Here is a 20,505-nt window from a genome sequence, read left to right on the forward strand (position 1 = left end):
AGAACCAATTCTAAACAATGTGTGCACAAAAAGTTACGCTTATTGCAAAGAAACAAATCTCAAACAAACAACAATGTATTACATATTGTAAAGACTTTTTGTCTTTTAGGATAGAGTTAAAAGATGGTACACAAAAGATTGGGCTTTCCCATTAACTTTTATTATAAACGTTTCCTTTTGTATACAATAGTAATAAATATCACAAATAAAGTATAAGTATCTCTAAATAACTTGGTAGGTTGTTGGTCAATTACAGGAGTCCAATGACCATGCGTCTTAAAGAGGAGGAGAGGAACTCTCAATGACCGAGAGTCTTACAGAGTATAGGTTAGGAATCTTTCGATGATTATGCGTCTTACAAAGTGTGGTTGAGGTGCCTCTCAATGACCAAGCGTTTTAAAGATTTGCATAAGGATCCCTCAATGTCCGTGAGGTTTAGAGAGTATAGAACAAGTAGCTCTCATTGACCAAGCGTCTTAGAAAGTTGGTGTTGACCAGCAGGGGTTGACTGATGGTTTCTGCGATGCTGTCGCCTTTTTTATGCAGAAATATTGCTGATTGCTTGAATCTTCGTCATTTGCCGATCGTTGGCGATGGTAGACGCCGTCTTCCTTGCTTTTATTGTCTGAGGAGTGTTTACATCTAGCACGTGATGTGGAAGCACATGGAACCTTACAATATTTGAACATGATATCAAATGAACAAGGCTATAAATTATTAATTCATCTTTTCAGTTCAATAAGAATTAGGATTTAGATTTCTGGGCTTTCGGCATCTATGACCATGTTAACCCGTCACTAGGATTAGGATTAGGAATTAGATTTCTGGGCTTTCGGCATCTATGACCATGTTAACCCGTCACTAGGATTAGGATTAGGAATTAGATTTCTGGGCTTTCGGCATCTATGACCATGTTAACCCGTCACTAGGATTAGGATTAGGAATTAGATTTCTGGGCTTTCAGCATCTACGGTTATGTTAGCCCGTCACCAGGATTAGGATTAGGAATTAAATATCTGGGCTTTCAGCATCTATGGCCATATTAGCCCGTCACGTATGAGCAATGACGTTGATTGAGTTGATTTTGAGTTTAAAGTCCCTTTCAGCATTGAAACTATATGATACGGGACCTACTGATTAACGTGGAATAGGAACACATTAGCTCCGGCCGGGAATCGAACCCTGGTCTCCCATGCCAAAGGCGCGTACGCTAACCGCTTAGCCACGAAGGAGCTCACACTATCCGGGGAAAGGGAAGTTAAGGAGCGGCCTGGGATCTATATGTTAGGTGGTACCCCGGCATTTACCTGGTGTGAATGAGGAAAACCCGGGAAAATCTGATTCAGAATGGCCTGAAAAACTTTTTACACTTCCTCGACCGAGTCCCCCACTGGGAATCTAACCCAAGAGTGCTCGCACTTCTATAAGTTCAATAAGTTTACTAAGCAAGATTTATAAATTTCTCTGCTTGCCTTCTAAACTTGACAAGTAAATAAATTATTCAGCCGTGGGTAATTTGCACTTCCATGGTAGCTATGGCTTTAATCTTCATCGTGAGATTCCTGGACATTCTGTTTCCATACCTTAAGATGACATTTCTTTCTTTCTTTCTTTCTTTCTTTCTTTCTTTCTTTCTTTCTTTCTTTCTTTCTTTCTTTTTCTTTTTCTTTTTTTTTAATAGCATCGGAGATTTATTTGACTTTTTTGTTTTGCATTTCATAAGCAGAATAAAATCCTTTTACGCATTTCTACAGTATTATTTTTGTTTAAAAACAAAATGTATATATCAAATGAGCCAATGAATATTATAACTCATTCTATAACTTTTATTTTCATTTCTATTTATTTTTTATTTATTTATTTTTGTTTTTTAAACAGGAAATCTGGGATACAGCAAAACGTATCTCGTGTTCTCTTGGAGGAGGAGGTTTCAAAAACAACAAAAAACAAGTAATATTCCGTCCGTTTGTAGTAGACATGTTGGATGTGATGACAGTGCCCGTAGAGAAAGGAACCGTTGATTGTTGGATGGACATTCAGAGGGGAGAGTACCCAAACGTAAGTAAACGTCATTATTTGTCTTTTCATTCAAAAAATCACCTGTCACTTCATTTACAAAAAGTTTGTGGGTAATATAATCTGAGTGTAGAAGATGTAATCTGGAATTTTAATATGCCGGTACAATAATTACAGTTTTTTAAAAATCTTTTTGTAGTCATTTTAACCATACACTAAGTAGTTCTCATCAGCTTTATTCTGTCTTAAACTCACATCATTTGTTGATCCTTGAATATCATTTCAATCTAAATGTCACAACATACCTTGTCCCCGATATTAGTATTAATAATGAGACTTATTTTCGCAACCCTTTTCGGGTATCAGCCAGATGAAGGTATTGATATCCGACGTTTCGAATGCACACATCGCATTCATCTTCAGGGCTTGTAATAAGTCTTCCCGAGCTATCAGCCAGGTGAAGGTATTAACATCCGACATTTCGAATGCAGTCAGTCATCGCATTCATCTTCAGGGATTGTAATAAGTCTTCCCGAGCTATCAGCCAGGTGAAGGTATTAACATCCGACGTTTCGAATGCAGTCATCGCATTCATCTTCAGGAATTGTAATAAGTCTTCCCGAGCTATCAGCCAGGTGAAGGTATTAACATCCGACGTTTCGAATGCAGTCAGTCATCGCATTCATCTTCAGGGATTGTAATAAGTCTTCCCGAGTTCCCGAGCTATCAGCCAGGTAAAGGTATTAACATCCGACATTTCGAATGCAGTCATCGCATTCATCTTCAGGGATTGTAATAAGTCTTCCCGGGCTATCAGCCAGGTGAAGGTATTAACATCCGACGTTTCGAATACACACATCGCATTCATCCTCAGGGATTGTAACGAAGAGACCGGAGACGTGAGCATGTATATATAGTGACTATTTAGGGGCAGAGCTTTGAATGGGGGCTTGTGATTGGCTGAGAGAAATGCTGGCTTCTTATTGGGTTAGGGACGCTGGCTCCTGATTGGATGTTGTTGTGGCTACGAGAAATGGTTTTGTTGAATGTCTATTTTTGTTCCTGAAAAAGGTCGATCAGATAGGGCTGAGTTGAAACCCATCTCTCTATTGAGACTGTTCCTTCCCCGTGAGACAGCTATGGCTTCCTATGTCTGCGTTCGAAACCTCGAATGTCAATGCCTTCATCTGGCTGATAGCCCGAAAAGGGTTACTAAAATCACATCGCCAGGAAAAATTCAATTCTTTCTTAATAAGACCGAGTCAGATTACAGACTGATCTCAACAGTATAGTGTTGCTCACTTTTGGTTACACTTTCGATTGGTATATATTAACCATAGGCTTAAAGCTTGCGAACATAAATGATAATCATAGACTTAAAGCTTAAGCACAAAGAATCAATCATAGACTTACAAGTTGCACGCATAAATATCAATTATATATCTAAAGCTTGCCCGCATAGGTATAATAATAAACAGAGACTTAAAAGTTTGTGTTTATAAACATTAATTATAGGCTTAAAGCTTGGGTACATTTATATTAATAGTATACTTAAACACCCGTCCTCTGTTACATTACTATTTGCGAATAATTATCCATCTCATTTAACTTGAATTGTTCTTACTATCTCTTGGCATCTCAAATCCAAATTCACTACAAACAATTAGGGTGGCTTAGTTTCTTACCATGACGTTGATCATTCTCAGTTACGTATATATATATAGATACTCTGTATTAACTATCAACGTTTAGTTTGCTCATGTACGAGGATGATTCAAAAAGTAAGGTGATACCTTTATTTGTGATTGACAGATAGCACCGATACAGGTACCAGTTGAAAGCTTGCAATGTCAGCTACAAATAGTGGCGTCATTTTACAGTCCCCTTTACGGACAACACACTTGCGCCAACGTGAAACAAGGTTTTTCATGCCGTCGGCGAAGAATTGTGGTGGCTGCTTACAATACCATTACCGAACTGCTGTTTCCACTTCGGCGTCACAACTGTAGCTTTGGCCCATAAGGTGATCCTTAAGTTTGGGAAAGAGCCAAAAGACTCAGGGCGCAAAATCCGGACCATAGACAGGATGAGGCAGAATGTCAATAACACTTTACCAGCAGATGAGATAACTTTGAATTCTTTTAGAGGAGGAGGAGAGGACGTGTGACGGTACTCCATCGACTGACGCTTCGTTTCCAGGTCGTAATGATGTATCCAGTGGCGACGATGAATGTTTCTGGGCGCACAACCTTCTGCAGTCAGAAATTCAATGACAGTCCGCTGTTTCAACTGGACGTCACCACTGGATGCCATAGATTGCTCCATTGCTCTGGAACAAGAAGAGATAGGAAGGTGAAACAAGTTACATTCTATAGCTTAAACATCAGTGTATTAATGATAAACAGTTCAGAATGTTTGCAGTACTATTGGCCAAGTAGTGAGCTTGGAGGCATTACTTCCTGAATCACACTCGTAGACACTAATTGGAGGCTAAAATCTTGCACGCGCTAAGATTAATCAAAGACTTAAAACTTACACACATACGCATCAATCTCCAAACGTAATGATTCCCCACATAGACATTAATCAGAAACTTAATACTCGTGCACACAGATATTAACTATAATCTCGAAAGCTTACGCACATAGATATTCATCACTGACTTAATGGTTACGCACATATATATTAATGATAGCTGTAACAGCTAGACATAAATCATAAGCTTAAATTCTTCCATTATGGAGACTAACTAGATACTTCACAATTACTTCTCTGTTCTGTATTTTTCTCCTATGTACTTATGTCCATTTCTGTCTGATGAAACTTTAGCGAAAGCGCTTTTACTTTTCCATATCGTGTGATAGTGTTTTTACTATTTTTTAATCATAAGCATAACTGTGAAATATTAGACAAGAATATTTTTTACACAAATGAGCTTACTAACAAACTGATGCTCGACAATGATTATATTATTATTATTATTATTATTATTATTATTATTATTATTATTATTATTATTATTATTATTATTATTATTATTATTATTATTATTATTATTATACAGGAACATCCAAAAGCTAAAAGGAACTTAGAAATTATAAAATTAAAACAGTATAATTCTATATTATGCTGACGTAACGTAAGAAGTCACCTGAAATACTATACTAGTATTTGGAATAAAAGTACCCAGTATCTTCTAAAAGACATTGAAGTAGTTCAGAACTTATTTCTTTCATGGTCACGATGGAAATTCAAATTCTCATCAGAAAAATCCCATGATGAAATTAGGCACCTACTTGGTTTACTTAAATTACCTGAACGAAGAACTTTATTTGATGTTAAATTACTTCATAATGTTTTGAACGGCAAATTATCATTAATAGAGGCTCTTAATCTTGGTATTCCTAACAGGTCAATAAGAAATTTTAAAATTTTTTAATATAATCCTATTCTTAGTGACGCTCGAATATATAAATGTTGGTCAAATGCCAATAATTACTTATTTATCATAACTTTTATTTATTCAATTATTTTATTTATTTATTTATTTATTTATTTATTTATTTATTTATTTACTTATCTATTGCATGTTTCGTTTTATATTGATTCCTACTTATCTTATTTTACTTTTGTCAGTGCGTGGCTGTATTTTTATAATTTGATTATATATTTCAGTAATGTTTTATTTAATGTATGTTATTATGTCACTTTCATGTATGCTTTAATTTTAATATCACTATATGCATGTTTTTGTATGTATTGTTATTGTTAACTTTTCTTGGGAATCGTAATTGAACTGAATGTCTATAATTTCCTGATACCAACAAAAAATATTTTACTTATTTATTTATTTATTTATTTATTTATTTACAGATGATACAATTGATTCCTCAATTAATAATTTTTCTAAAATGTTATTTTGTGTAACGTAGAAGACCAATGTTGTTAACAAAATACTTAAGTTTTCATTTAAGTCCCACAAATAGCAGAGCTAATTTTCAGCCGCCACAGCGGTCAGGTTTGTTTTAATAACAAAAAGGTGGTTCAGGGTTTTTTTGTAAGATTAAAGTTTCATAAGATGGGAAAACTCGCCTGTAAAATTGATAAAAATATGTCCAGTGGATGAAGTCTTTAAGTTTTACGTCTCATGGTTATCCCGTTTAGTCTAAAGGAGACGATGATGATGAGAAATGAATGAAACGATTGAATGAAGAAAGTGGGACGAAACGGGAGAACACCGAGAGAACCCACGAGCACGGTGTTTGTCTACCACAAAGCTTACTTGGCGCGAGCTGGGATCGAACCAAGGACCCCATGCGAGAGACGTGAACGCTCTACCACTGAGCCGCCGAGGCCCCGTGTCCAGTAAATGAGTTTTTAAAGTTTTTTTTTCCTTTTTACCCTAGGTAGCATTATTCTTACAAAGAACCATCAACCATTTTTTCCTTATAGAATGATCCTGACGAAGTCCCGAATGTTGACTGAAAATTTTTATGAAAAATAATGTTTTTAGAGGACTTGAAGGAAAAGATTTTGATTAATTAAATTATATTTAAAATATTAAAAAGGACCATTTTGGTAATTTATTTTTATATGTTCTTAAATACCGTTAATATATAATAGTGAATTATCTACAGACAGCCCCAATAGATGAGATAATCAAAATTGGGGAAACACTGACTATACTTGTGTACCTGAAAGATGATGAGAATAAGTACGATCTCAGAGTGAGAGATTGTTGGGCTTATGATGACCAAGATTACAACGCCCGAGGAACATCCAAATTGCAGTTAACTGATGATGAAGGATGTCCCAGGTAAGATACATTCTAAGTAAAATTCATTTGTTAATAGGGACATTTGTTAATAATAGAATTAATAGTTGTATACGTTTGATAATACACAGTAATCTTATTCAAATTTATTTATTTATTTATTGAACAAATTCCCAGATACAGCATCATTTTGCCATTTTACACAGGGAAATGTTAACAAACAGGAAAAAAAATGAAAAAAGGATAAAAAAATAATATATCAACAACAACAATCAGAGATGGAAAATGAACCGGTTCCCGTGAAAACGCTCCGGGCCGTTTTCTGAGCAGGTTCTAGGCTGTGGCTGTTATTCAGGAACCATTCTGTTTTTTCAGGAAGTGGTTTTAGAACCCGTTGTGAGATGTTAAGGACAGAGAGGAGCGGTTTCTGAACCGGTTCTGAGACATCAAGAAAATGAGGAACTGTTTTGGAGAGCGGTTCTTAAATGTAGGAAATATGTTGAACTAGTTCTGGGACCGATTTCCAAAGTTAACAAAACAATAGAACCAGTTCAGAGGGCGGTTCTTAAATTCAAGTAAACAATGACACTGGTTTTGGAACCGGTTCTAATTTTATCATTTGTTCTCGGTTCCTGAACCGGTTCAGAACCGGTTCTGGAACAAATAGAACGGTTCTTTTTCAATTCCTGACAATAACAATAATGTCAACAAAGAGTGCAAAAGTATTATTATTGGGCTAACACACGTTTAAATTGGGCAAACATCGGGTAGCTCGAAAAAAATGTTTACATCAGTTGTTAGATGATTGTAATAGTTCGGTATTTTGTGGAATAGAGACCTCCGTATAATTTCTAATCTAGGGCAGGGGACACATAATGATAGCTCTTGAAGTAGAATTTCCAATTTCAAGGTCTCATTAACTATCTTACGAAGAAATTGCAATCAGAGTTATTTCTGCGTTCTCCCGAGTTTGGATATTAAGATATCGTAAGAGTTCCTTCCTAGGTGATACTCGAAGTGCGGGAACAAGAAAGTGTGCTATAGCAATAAAGAAATTGAGAACAGAATTAATTCTAGAGAGATGAATAGGTGTGGCCATGGCCCATATAGGAGAGCAATATTCAATCTTGGATGCTGCTATAGTTTTATGGAATGTTGCTAATGATGTTTTGGTGTAGTTCAATAAATTGATAAAGAAGCCCCAACATACGCATTGAATTCTTAACTATTGAGGAGATGTGGTCAGAAAAGGTGAGTTTCGAATCAGACATGAACCAAGATCATTATGACTAACAGAACAGGGGAAATCGTTAATATGGTAGTTGGAAGAAACATGAGACTTTTTCAGAATAATGGTAATACTGTCACATTTATTGCTGTTAATTAAAATTCACAACTGTTTTTTTTATCTAGTATTGTAAATTAACTTAGTATTAATACTTTTACTGTGATTATATTATTATGTATTAGCATATTATTATTATTCACTCCAATGACACTAGTAACAGCGAATAGAATTAAGTCATACCACATAGTTATTGTGATGTGAGACTTTGTTGGAAAACTTACAAGCTGTAAAGATAGGCCTAGAATTTAAGAAGAGATCACAAGACTAGTTTATGTTTAAAGTACTCGGGGGCTGCTTTCTTCCAAGGACGACACTCGGTAACTATGTAATATACTTAGCATAACCACTATTTTACAGATGACACTGCATCTCATTCTTCTAAAAGCTTTTCTATATATATATTTTTTTTAAAAAAATATGAAATGAAATATACTTTCAGGAAAGAGGAAATTCATTTTATCTGTAGATACAGTGTTTATTAAACTCAATGCTGTCTCTACCTCCGCGGAACTCACAGCAACAGTTATTATTTTCCATGCCTCTTTGATGGTTCGTGGAATTTCTGCTTGAGAAACAGGGACCGCGGTGGCTCAGTGGTAGAGCGTTCACTTCTGGTGCTTGGGGTCCCGGGTTCGATCCCAGCCCCATCCAAGTGAACTTTGTGGTGGACAAACACCATGTGCGTGGGTTTCCTCGGGGTTCTCCCATTTCCTCCCACTTTATTTATTCCACTGTTTCATTTACTTCTCATTATCACCACCTCCTTTAGCCTAACCGGCATAACCGTGGGACGTAAAACTCAAAGATTTCATTTCGTTTTTTTCTGCTTGAGAAACAACTTGATTATCCTTAAAATCTTGTAAATCGTTTAATGAAACGTTAATTGACCCTTTAAAAGATGGAAAGGAAAAAAATATATACTAGAATACTAGATTGCCAAAAGTAATACTTGAGAGTTATTATTATTATTCATAAGTATTGGATCTAGAGGTGAAGAGACCTTTTTGACAACCAGTTTAGGAGTACTGCCTGAATAACCTCACCGCTAACATCGTAAAATAAGAAAAGTGATATAAGTTGATACCAATTACTAACTAAAAATGAGCACTATTCATACATTCGCACAATATTTCATTTTATTAAACTGTTTAATTGAAACTATTACGACTTACTTTAATTTTAATATTCTATTTTCTCTGGTAAGAAAAATAATAATTATTTAAGTAATTGTTTCAGAGTCAAGATGGATAAAGTAATAATCTGATGTAGAGTTACCTAGAAAAAAAAAAGGAAAACAAAAGTTTAAATTGGGTTAGCAACACCGTTAGTTTGGAGGAATTACAGCATATGCCAAACGAATTTCTCTTGTTCATACTTGTATCGTACAAAATTTCAGCAAATTTTATGAATCAGCTTAAGCATTACAATGGTATTTCCAGATAAAGATCTACCCTTTATATATATATATATATATATATATATATATATATATATATATATATATATATATATATATATATATAGATAGATAGATAGATAGATATAGATATAGTTTTAGATATATATAAAGAAAATATTGTTTAAAATGTAAATGAAGTGTTATGTAGATGAAGTGACATAGACGAAATTGTTACTAACAAAGATGTTGACTTAGGATGATAAATTAAAAATTCCAGTCACTTATTCAACTATTTTTCTTTTTTTTCTTTTCGATTTTAGGAAAAGGAAGTTAATCCATTATTGGAGAAGAACCCATGAAACTGGGGCATCTGGAGCCAGTATAATCGCATACAACAATATCACAGCTTTCAAATTTCCTGACAAGATGCAAGTGTTTTTAACTTGTAATGTAGAGGTAAGTTTTTTTTAATGATGTATTAAACTTCTTTTAAATGAATACTTATCTTAAACTTTTTCTAGATTATGATACTTAATTTTAATTGCCGTGGTGCACACATATATTATTATTATTATTATTATTATTATTATTATTATTATTATTATTATTATTATTATTATTATTATTATTATTATTATTATTTTATTTATTTATTTATTTATTTATTTATTTATTTATTTATTTTGTAAATATTAACTCCTAGCGTTGCAGGTGTCATTTTCCTATGTGCGTGTTGTAATACCAGGTTTTCATTTACTGTTAAAAGGCCATTTAGACTTTATATAGAGCAAAGATTTTGTGCATGCGCGAGGAGACCATTCATATTATTGATTAAAAAAATGCATTGTGGAACATTTGAACAGAAAGTGGGAAATTTTGATGTTCTGAAGGGATTTTATGCTGCTTCATGTTGGTAGCATTGACCGGAGATCAAAGACAAAATATTTTTTATTTTTTATTTTATTCGATCTCGAAATAAGATCTCGAATTTGCTGATTGTTTATTTTCAAAACAAACACATGTGTGTCATAATTTAGTGTTCCTTTAGGCCTGCCATCTAGTGAGACAAAACTTTGTTTCTGTCAGCAAGGTGCTGTCACCTTAGAAGAAATAGTAGAGCTTACTCATGCCTTGCATCCACTAAAAAATTTCATCGTCTCCAGGGTTAATACGTTAAGGAATACGTTTTCGTGACATCTCATGGATGTCATTGGTATTTTGCAACGGAGTATTTCATGACATCCACATGGATATGTCATTGGTATGCAAGGGGTTAACAAATAATATTGTAAAACTTGTCTCCCCCCCTAACTCCCCCCCGAAAAAAAAGCAAATATAGTTTTGCAGTTTAGACATTCCAAAAGTTCCTAATCTGGCAACATTGATAAAAGTTCAATAATAAATAAAGGAAAAGATAAATTGATAAGATGCATTTGAACTCACAAAGTAGCATTGCAGTGAGATGGACAGGATTTTAAGGAAATATCATAGGAAATAGTGTAGCGAATGGGAAGGAAGCAATAATGGGAATTGGATATTTCAAAATTGGAGGGCAGATCATTAGCAAGATCAGGTATGCAGATAATACAGCTAGAACCGAACTAAGACTCTAGGAGATGATTGAGAAAGTAGTTGACACTGGGAAACTGTATGGAATGGAAATCAACATCAAAAAGTCGAAAGTCATAAGAATATCCCGTGGAAATGTGCCCTTACGAGTCAGAATAGAACAAAAGCAACTTGAAGAGGTCGATCACTTCAAATGTCTGGGAAATATTTTTGACGAAAGATACGTACTGCACCAAAAAGATCAGGTCGAGAATTACCGTAGCTAAAGAAGCATACAACAAGAAAAGGTTACTCTTAACTAGCAGCCTTAATATTGGACTACGGAAGAAGTTGGTCAAATGCTATATATGGAGCATTGGACTACTTGGTTCACATTTCGGAAGTTAGACGAGAAATATTTAGAGGGCTTCGAAATGTGGTGTTAGAGAAAGATGGAGAAGATACAGTGAACAGAGAGAGCAACAAACGAAGATTATTTAAAACGGATAGGAGAGAAGAGGACACTTCTAGCCAGCATTCTTCGTAGGAAGGTCAATTGAATTGAACACATCTTGCGAAGAAATTGTCTTCTTCATACCACAATAGAAGGAAAGCGAGGAATAGGAAGAAGAAGAATACAGCTGACCGTTGATTTGAAAAATAGGAGAAAATATTGGGAGTTGAAAGAGAAAGCTGAAGATCGAAAAGTAACCAGAGGATACATATTAATTTCTTGTTTACCGATCTTTAGCTTAAAGCAAAGTCTTAACTCGTTAAGGCATGGAATTAATAAGTTTCGTAATTTTGGCTTAGGACAATTTTGTCCATTGTTCGCGCAAATATTGGAGACGTTCTCCGCTAGAATTTTTTTTTTTTTTTTTTAAAGGACACTTTCTGATGACACAATCAAGTATAGCTCAGACATGTTTAATTGGATTCATGTCTAGGGACTGACTGTTCCATGGCAGCTTTGGATGTCATTTTATGGGACATATTTGGGTATTTCAGGCAGTACGGCAAAGGGAACCATCTTCCATAAACATAGTTGGAGATAACCCAGTTGGAAACATTTTCCTTTGCAATGACAATGTATATAACGCTGTTGAGTGGCCAATACATTGCAGCAACTCGGTACTTCCAGAGCTCCGAATGGCTCCCCACATCAGTGAAAACCCTTCATGTTTGACCATTGGTTGTAAGTGGTCCAAGTAGAATTCTTGAAGGTGTTGTTTTCAAACCCATCTGCGTCTACTGGATGAAAATTGGGAAAATATGGACTTATGAGAGAAAATTACCTGGTGCCGACAGTTAACATCCTGCCACACCATGTTTATTTCTCATTGTTTCCGGTGAGCAATATCGGCTGTTTTGGGCAAGGATTTACGTTTTACAACTCTCCCGTGTGAATTAAGTTGATGCAATATCTGGTAACAGTGCCGGTAATCTGGCTCACAAGCAGACGTTTCTGTCACGTCTACATCCTTGTACTTGGGATTTTTCCACACAACTCTTCATAGTTCTCGACTGACGCTGCCTTTAGCCTGGTAAGCAAGAACATGGACTAACATTTTTCTTTTTTATATCTTTTAAACTGGGTAATAAACAGATAGAAAGACTTCAGTATGAGACTAATGGAGACGTCATAAGATTTTCGTGGGTAGTATAGATCATGTTTCGTAGTGGTTTTACTCAACCGCGCGCGTATAATTGTGCATCGGTGTTTCAATGAATCCTTAGAGTGTGTTTTTGAATTAAGTGTTGTCTAAATTGACATGTGTGTAAAGAAGAAATTAGTAATTTTTGTCCCTTGCCTTGGTGCGTTTGAGTAAAGCACCTTCGTAATGGTAGCACTCGGTAAATAGTACCCACTTATCCACTGCGTATCATAGAACATCTGCATACGGAAAATCACACATCTATATGAGTGTAAAGTTGTATAATAAACCACCTGGGTACATAAAAATAGTCATGGAAAGAGTTTCTTTGTGAACTCAGTGCGCAAACTGCTATTAGAAAACACATTTAATACTGTAAATGAATATCTTAGCAGCAAAATTTGAAACTTCCAAAAGTAATTAAATTCCAATTGTATATACTAGATGGTAAATACAAATATACAGTAATTAAAATAGTAATTAAGTCCATATATATATATATTATTGCTATATAGATTGCAGAATTGGTGTAGCCTATATCTATTTTGACAAGTTGTTGAACACAAGAGCATTGTATCGATATTATGTACTGACGAGTTCTATACCATTTTTTACAAATGTACGTGTAACATGGTCCAGAGAATGATTAATAAATCTAATCTAATCTAATCTAAAATCTGAAGGTTTCGGACATCATTGAAGGTATTATATATCCCACTATCCGATTGCGTTCGAAATCACTCAGCTCTCTGGCTGCTGTGGACCGCGGTATCGTTGTTTCTTTTGTGGAATCTTCACACTATCCACACCTTGAATAGCGAACAAATTACGACAATTAATAACATTCAAGTCAGTACATTTCATTATACTGCAAGGTATTCATTTACTTATGATATTTCTCTGTAATTGAATTCTTTTCTTAGTTTGCTATATAGATACCAATTTTATAATTTCGTAAATATAACGTGCTAATCTAAACTTTTCATCAGGACCGAGAACCCAAAATTGAACTTGGATAAATGTAACTTAGACAAATAATAAAACTACTTCATAAATTACAGGAAACAATACAATCTTATGGCGACTGTTACAGCACCCAAATTTTTTACAGCATTCTTTTTAGCACTGCACCGAAATATTCACAACATTTGAATCAGCACACTTCGCTAAACATCTACCTTTGTCAATGTTAACGGATTTGGAAATACTGTTTGTTTCAACAAGGTAGATGAAGACACCATATGCTGATCATAAAAAATGTTATGTGTACAGTTTTCCAATTTCTCAGGAAGAAAAAAAAACTACTGAATTTTAACCTTATGTGCTAAAGTCATTCTTGCTTCCGAATACAAGAGGAAGAAGACGAAGAAGAAAGAAAGGAATGAATTAAGAAAAGGTCCAAGAAGTAATTAGGAGAACTACATGAATAAGCAAACAGTGGAGTTTGCGAAATATATATATAGCAGGATAATAATAATCCTTAATGCACCAAACATATAACAATATTCGCCTGGGTGTCCCAAAATTAACGGAAGAAGTGATTTTGATAGAAAACACAAGTTTATAATTAAAACTTGTATCTTTTATTTTTTATTTTTATTGATTCATAAAGTAATTGAATTGTTTCTCGGGCTGTGTGACATCATGTGGCATCATCTTGTTGAAATCTCATGTCGTTCAGATCCATATCTTGCAATTTAAGTACAAAAAAGTGGTTACCCTCCTTAAATTTTATAATAAATCTTTTCACAATTGATGGAGTTAAATCACCATTTCAACCATATTTCGTACGAAAATTGCGAACTGGAGCTGCCAAGTCTTCATTAAACGCGTTGTTCTTTCATGTAACGCTCTATTTTTAATACCTTACCGCACAAAAGATACAAAATTCAAATCTTGTGTACATTTTGGAACACTCCTCATGGTAAATTTAGTAACACCTATAAAGGTGTTATTTAAAGACTGGGAATGACGTAAGTTTTAAATTATATTATCTATTCTGGTGGTAGAAGTGATTCTTAGTTAGTGTATCACCGATCATTGAGTATCTGATATATTCCATAAATAATATATGTCCAATTAGTATTGGTACAACTTCGTAAAATACATAAAGTAATGAGTGATTCTAGTCGCCATTTGTAAATTTTTTTTTTACATTGTCCTTTTTGCAATGTTTATGTTTGAAGTATATAGACAACGCGTTAACCGCACTGGAATACCGTTTCTCGTGAGATCAACAAAGTGAAGCAGTGCCAGATGTCTGAGAAAAGATAGGTGACCATTTCTACTCACTAGATAGTGTTAGTATTGTGGATTCCATCTAGTGTCGTGAGGACAGCTGTGGAGATACTTAAAAGAAAGAATTAGTGAACTCCGGTCTAGAAAGCCATTATTGAGACCGATGAAATGACTACACATCATCCTAAAGGCATGTGCCATAAACTGGCTAGTAGATCATGGTCTCCTAAGGTGTGTTGCGCCAAGAGTTTAGTTCTTTAATTTATATATAAAGCACTAAAATTCGTGTTGAAAGTTGTTACTTTAGTTAGTTATTTTAGTTATAATTGTTATAAATAGTTGATGTATACGAAGAGCAGTCAAAACGTTCCCGGAACGTTGTAGTTTCGGTATTCGTGATGCAATCACAATGAATCTTATAATTAGGAAACAGTTTTTAGGGTTCCTAATTATGAATTGTGACATGTATGAAAGGATCACAACAGGCAGTGTATGAGTAGTGTAGCTGAAAGCAGGAAGTGTGTGGTGAGGTACTGGAACATGAATCGGAACAGGAGTCGGAACATGAATCGGAGCAGGAATCGGAACCGGAATCAGAACTGGAACATGAACTGGAACAGTTTGCGCATGCGCAGTTGAAGCAATGTGGCAGTTCGAGTAACATCCAAAACTTCAATTTCATGTGCAAATTGGAGAGAAATTTGCTTCAGTGACTTTGGTAGCCTTAAAAACAGTTTAGCACCATCGGATGTTTACCTCTTACCAAAGCTGAAAACGAGCCTCAAAGATAGACTAAAAATGGAATCAAAACCAATGCGACGGGGGCTGAAGTTCGGAAGATACCAAAAAAAAAAAAAAGGACTTTCGTCGGCGTTTCCAGTAATAGCAGGAGTAGTGGAACACGTTTGTATATTCCGAAGGTGCCTACTTTCAAGATGATTAAGTAACCTTGCGCTTATATTTTGGTAATTAAGAGGTAAAACAAATTTCCGTGAACTTTTTGGCTGTCCCTCGTATATTATACTTGATTATTTGTTTTTAAATTATAATTGTTAAAAATAGTTAATGTAATAGTGTAATAATAATAATAATAATAATATAACAATATAATAATAATATGATATAATAACAATATATAATAATATAATATAATTATAGAAACTTTTCTATATGATTGAAAAGTTTTCAAAGTCCTGGTTTTTCGTATTTTAAACTCGTTCGTTACTTCTCCAGAAACTTCTTTTCTCTTGTATGTTGGTTATAGGTTTCCCATGTTTTTAAGATACATGTAATAATGTTTGATGGTGCTGTAAAGTGCGAGACAAAAATAAACGACCAAAACCGTCATTAGTTTTAATAGAGTTTTTGGTCGTTTATTTTTGTCCTGTACTTTGCATAAGAGTATTAAAAACAAATTATTAATATATAAATTATGTCAAGTAGGGTGTATGAGTTTAAGTCAAATTTGGAAATATTTCTCCTAAGTGTATGAAAAAAGTGAACTTTATTATTTTTTTTTTTTTTAACTGACGACATATTTGTATTTTCTCTTTCATATCTTGCTGAGTTTTTGGTTCAAAAAATCCAATATATTTCAATCAAAGATTTTCCTGTAGGCCTTATATCTGGAGGACTACATACAGTATAGCTAAACCCAAATTATGAGTTAACTTAGTATGGTGTGCTTATTCCGTAGAAAATACGAAAACTTGATTTAGGGACCGTTCAAAAATTTTGTGGACCCTCATGCAAAAACTAATTATTGACCCACAAAAATTTTCTTTTAGGCCGTATCTCTGGAGGACTACATATAGTGTAGCAAAACCCAAACTATCAGTTAACTGAGCATAATGTACTTATTCCGCAGAAAATATGAAAACTTGATTTAGTGACGGTTCAAAAATTTTGTGGCCCCTGATCCAAAAACTAATTATTAGCCCAGATCGCAATCTTTTGATCCATTTGTGGTTTTCCTAAAAAAATCTTGTTTGAAATAATAAATAAATCTTAATCTTAAAATTAAGATAGAAACACGAGTATACTAACTTCTTAGGGTGCGATAAGAGCTTTCATGGCAAGATCCTACCGTGCAAATGCGGTCTGAGTGCTTCTATCCCTACTTTTCATCTTTTCATCGGTAAAATGTACTTCTTGGCAATAAAGAATGTGATTTAACCACGTGGAGAGAAAATATCAACTAACACCTAGACTCAGTCTATGATGAATGCAAGCGATACAGTATTTTCCTGATTTGTGTGTAGAAGGCTGGCAGTACAAATTAACAAGAACACCTTTCACTATTGATGTAGATTCACTTCCACATGAAGTTCAGGAGGAAGCAATTGAATTGAAGAGCGATTCAGATGAAATAAAGTTTTTCAGTCAACGTCTTAGAAAAAAAAAAAATGTGTTTGTTTCCTACTTGTTTACCTAAGAGTAGCAACAGAAACCTTAAAAGTTCTTGTTCAGTTCTCGACAACCTACGTCTGTGAGTCAGGATTCCCGATGTTAACCATAATAAAATAAAAATATCACAATAGTTTAGAAGTAGAAAATGATCTTAGGTGTGCTTTGTCGAACTTAACACCAACTATCAAGAAACTTGTGAAGGAAACGATCACATTGAGTTTTCTTTTGTTCTTATTGGATTATGTATGGAACTCCAACTTATACACTGAAATATCATTTTCTACTCATTCTTAGAGCGCAGTGGCTCAGTGGTAGATACATGATGTCTCTGGTTCGATCCCAGCTCGTGCCAAATGAACTTTGTGGTGAACAAACACCGTGTGCGTGGGTTTATCGGGGTTCTCCCGTTTCCTCCCACTTTCTTCATTCTACCATTTCTTTCATTTCTCACCATCGTCTCCTTTAACCTAGCCTGCACATAAGCATGGGACGTAAAACTTTAAGATTTCATTTCATTTTTCTACTTACGTTTGATAATTTTGTAAAAAAATAATAATAATAATTTGCCAATTATTTAGTTTTTAATAAAGTAGAAATATTAAATAGCAAGAGGAAAGACAAAATGCCAAACATGTAGCATTTTGACAGCTAAAGTGTAAATGTTTATTAAACTTGTGGTTTATTCATACTTTTACACTTTATTTCTGTAATAGCTTGCGGTCCCCTTGCTCAATCTTCACGTCTCCCAGGTTGGGAACCACTGAAGTAGAATTAAAATGAATTATCCAGTCCCAAGTAAAAGTTCTCACGTTATTTTATTTCCGTGTAACAAAGATAATATCACAATGTTTGAATTACATATGGGTACTAAAAAGTAGAACAAAGTTGAACTTCAATGTTTTCAGACATGTATTCTATTAAACGTTGGTCTTCATTGCAAACTTTTCACAATTTTCAAAACATTTTGTTTTAATCCAGTTCCTATTACTATTTTAGATGGGTACATTTGTCTCCAACTTACATATAAACAGAGTTTTCCACAAAAATGATCATAACGCTAAGAACGGTATTCATATTTTAGAGAGGTTGAGGAAGTATCAATGGAAACAATTATAGGAGTTATTGATGGGATAGATTGAGTTACATGTTTTACCAAAGAAGTCATTGTTCGGGATGCTTAGTTATATTCTGTTATTGATTAATTTATTTACTTAGGGGCGCGGTGGCTCAATGGTAGAGCTTTCACCTCTGATAAATGGGGTCCTGGGTTCGATCCCAGCTCGCTCCAAGTGAACTTTGTGGTGGACAAACACTATGTGCGTGGGTTTATTCGGGGTTCTTCCGTTTCCTCCCACTTTCTTAATTTCACCATTTTCATTCATTTCTCATCATCACCGTCTCCTTTAGGTAAGCTGGCTTAACTGTGGGGGCGTAAAACTTAAAGATTTCATTTCATTTTAATCATTCACTTGTTTTCTTGTGAATTTTTAGGCGAACTTAGAGGCGGGTCAAATATTTTATTTGTTATATGCAGAATAAGTAATTATTTTAAAGAACAGAAAAGAAACTGATTAATATGAGATATTTAGATGAAAGAAGTTTCTAAGTTATAAAAAACAATTCTGAAGTGATTCTGACCTCTAGACATGCTGTCCTGTGGATCATGGGCTGTTAGATGAATAAAGGCCATAATAGCCCGTGTGGATCACTATCAGTACTACACATAGTACATATAAGTATAGCGTTTAGGTTGATTTAGAGCAAGCCTAGTTGAGGCAAAGGTGTGTAAGGTAAAATATGTTTAATCTACTTGACGGATCTCTGTTAACAAGAATTTTAGGAATGATCCAAAAAAATGGACCAAAAGATTGTGATCTTGACCAATAATTAGTTTTTGGATCAGGGACCCACAAAAATTTTTGAACGGCCCCTAAATCGAGTTTTCTTATTTCCTGCGGAATAAGAACATCATATTGAGTTAACTAATAGTTCGGGTTTGGCTACACTGTATGTAGTTCTCCAGATACGCCTATAAGAAAATTATTGATTGAAATATGTGGGATCTTTTGATGCATTTTTGGATCTGGGGCCACAAATTTTTTAAATGGCCCCTAAATCGAATTTTCGTATCTTTTACGGAGTAAGCACATCATACTGATTTAACTGATAGTTTAAGTTTCGCTACACTGTATGTAATTCTCCAGGTATAACGCGTACAAGAAAGTTTTTGCGTGAAATATATTGGATTTTTTGATCCAAAAATAAATTTCAACAATTATAAACATAGAATAAGTATATGGCAGAACAATAATTCTAACGAAGTCCAAACTCAGAGAAAAAATATGCTAATTTTGCCGCGTAGATATTTCAAGAGAATTTACAAAGATAACTAACTGTCAAGAAGAATCGAGAGAGGAAAATTTTAACTCCTGTGAAAAATCCATTTTAATGATTTCTGTCTTGGTTTTTGTTTAAATATTATAATTGAAGCCACATCATCTGTAAACATCACATTCGAGACCTACACTGTGAAACATAATGCAAAGTATATCATGGATACCAGAGAAAGAAAAACCGGAGATTTTCCTTAAGAATCTTCATCCCGGCGAAATTAAAACACCGTTAATTTTACAGTAATTATGTGATATCTTCAAATAGATAAAAGATAATTGAAATGTGGAACAAGAGCGCCCTAGACAATATTATTTTACATGAGAAACCGTTATCACGACTCACTTATCTGCTTTCGATTTTGAGCCATTTTGAAAATCGGCATTTATTTTCGCGTTTCTAAACATCTGAAAACATAAAGCCACTAGGTGACTTGTGATAACAGTACCTCACGCTAAATAATACTGTCTAAGGCACTCTTGTTCCATATTTCAATTATCTTTTATCTATTGGAAGATATCACATAATTACTGTAAAATTAGCGGTATTTTAATTTCGCCGGGATGAAGACTCTTAAACAAGATATACCACCCCCAAAAAAGTACCTCATTAAATACCTTATTATTTTCCAATACCCAACAAATAATTTATAAAACATACACAATAAATTTAGTTGGTATTAACATGAATGCTACAATCAACAATTCAAGTTAAGGAAATATCTTTA

General features: G+C 34.4%; 1 protein-coding gene across 1 annotated transcript in view; it reads left to right on the forward strand.

The window, feature by feature from the left end:
* The window catches only part of LOC145669657 (uncharacterized), a 346,318-nt gene that overhangs the window by 304,546 nt on the left and 21,267 nt on the right, over positions 1-20,505 (forward strand). The window contains exons 5-7 of the mRNA XM_081737910.1: positions 1,879-2,058; positions 6,654-6,832; positions 9,858-9,993. Coding sequence (XP_081594036.1) covers positions 1,879-2,058; positions 6,654-6,832; positions 9,858-9,993 — 495 coding nt within the window. The remainder of the gene's footprint in view (positions 1-1,878; positions 2,059-6,653; positions 6,833-9,857; positions 9,994-20,505) is intronic.

This window comes from Thermobia domestica, chromosome 14 (genome assembly GCF_964235325.1).
Source record: "Thermobia domestica chromosome 14, izTheDome1.hap1.1, whole genome shotgun sequence".
Classification (NCBI taxonomy): Eukaryota; Metazoa; Arthropoda; class Insecta; order Zygentoma; family Lepismatidae; genus Thermobia; species Thermobia domestica.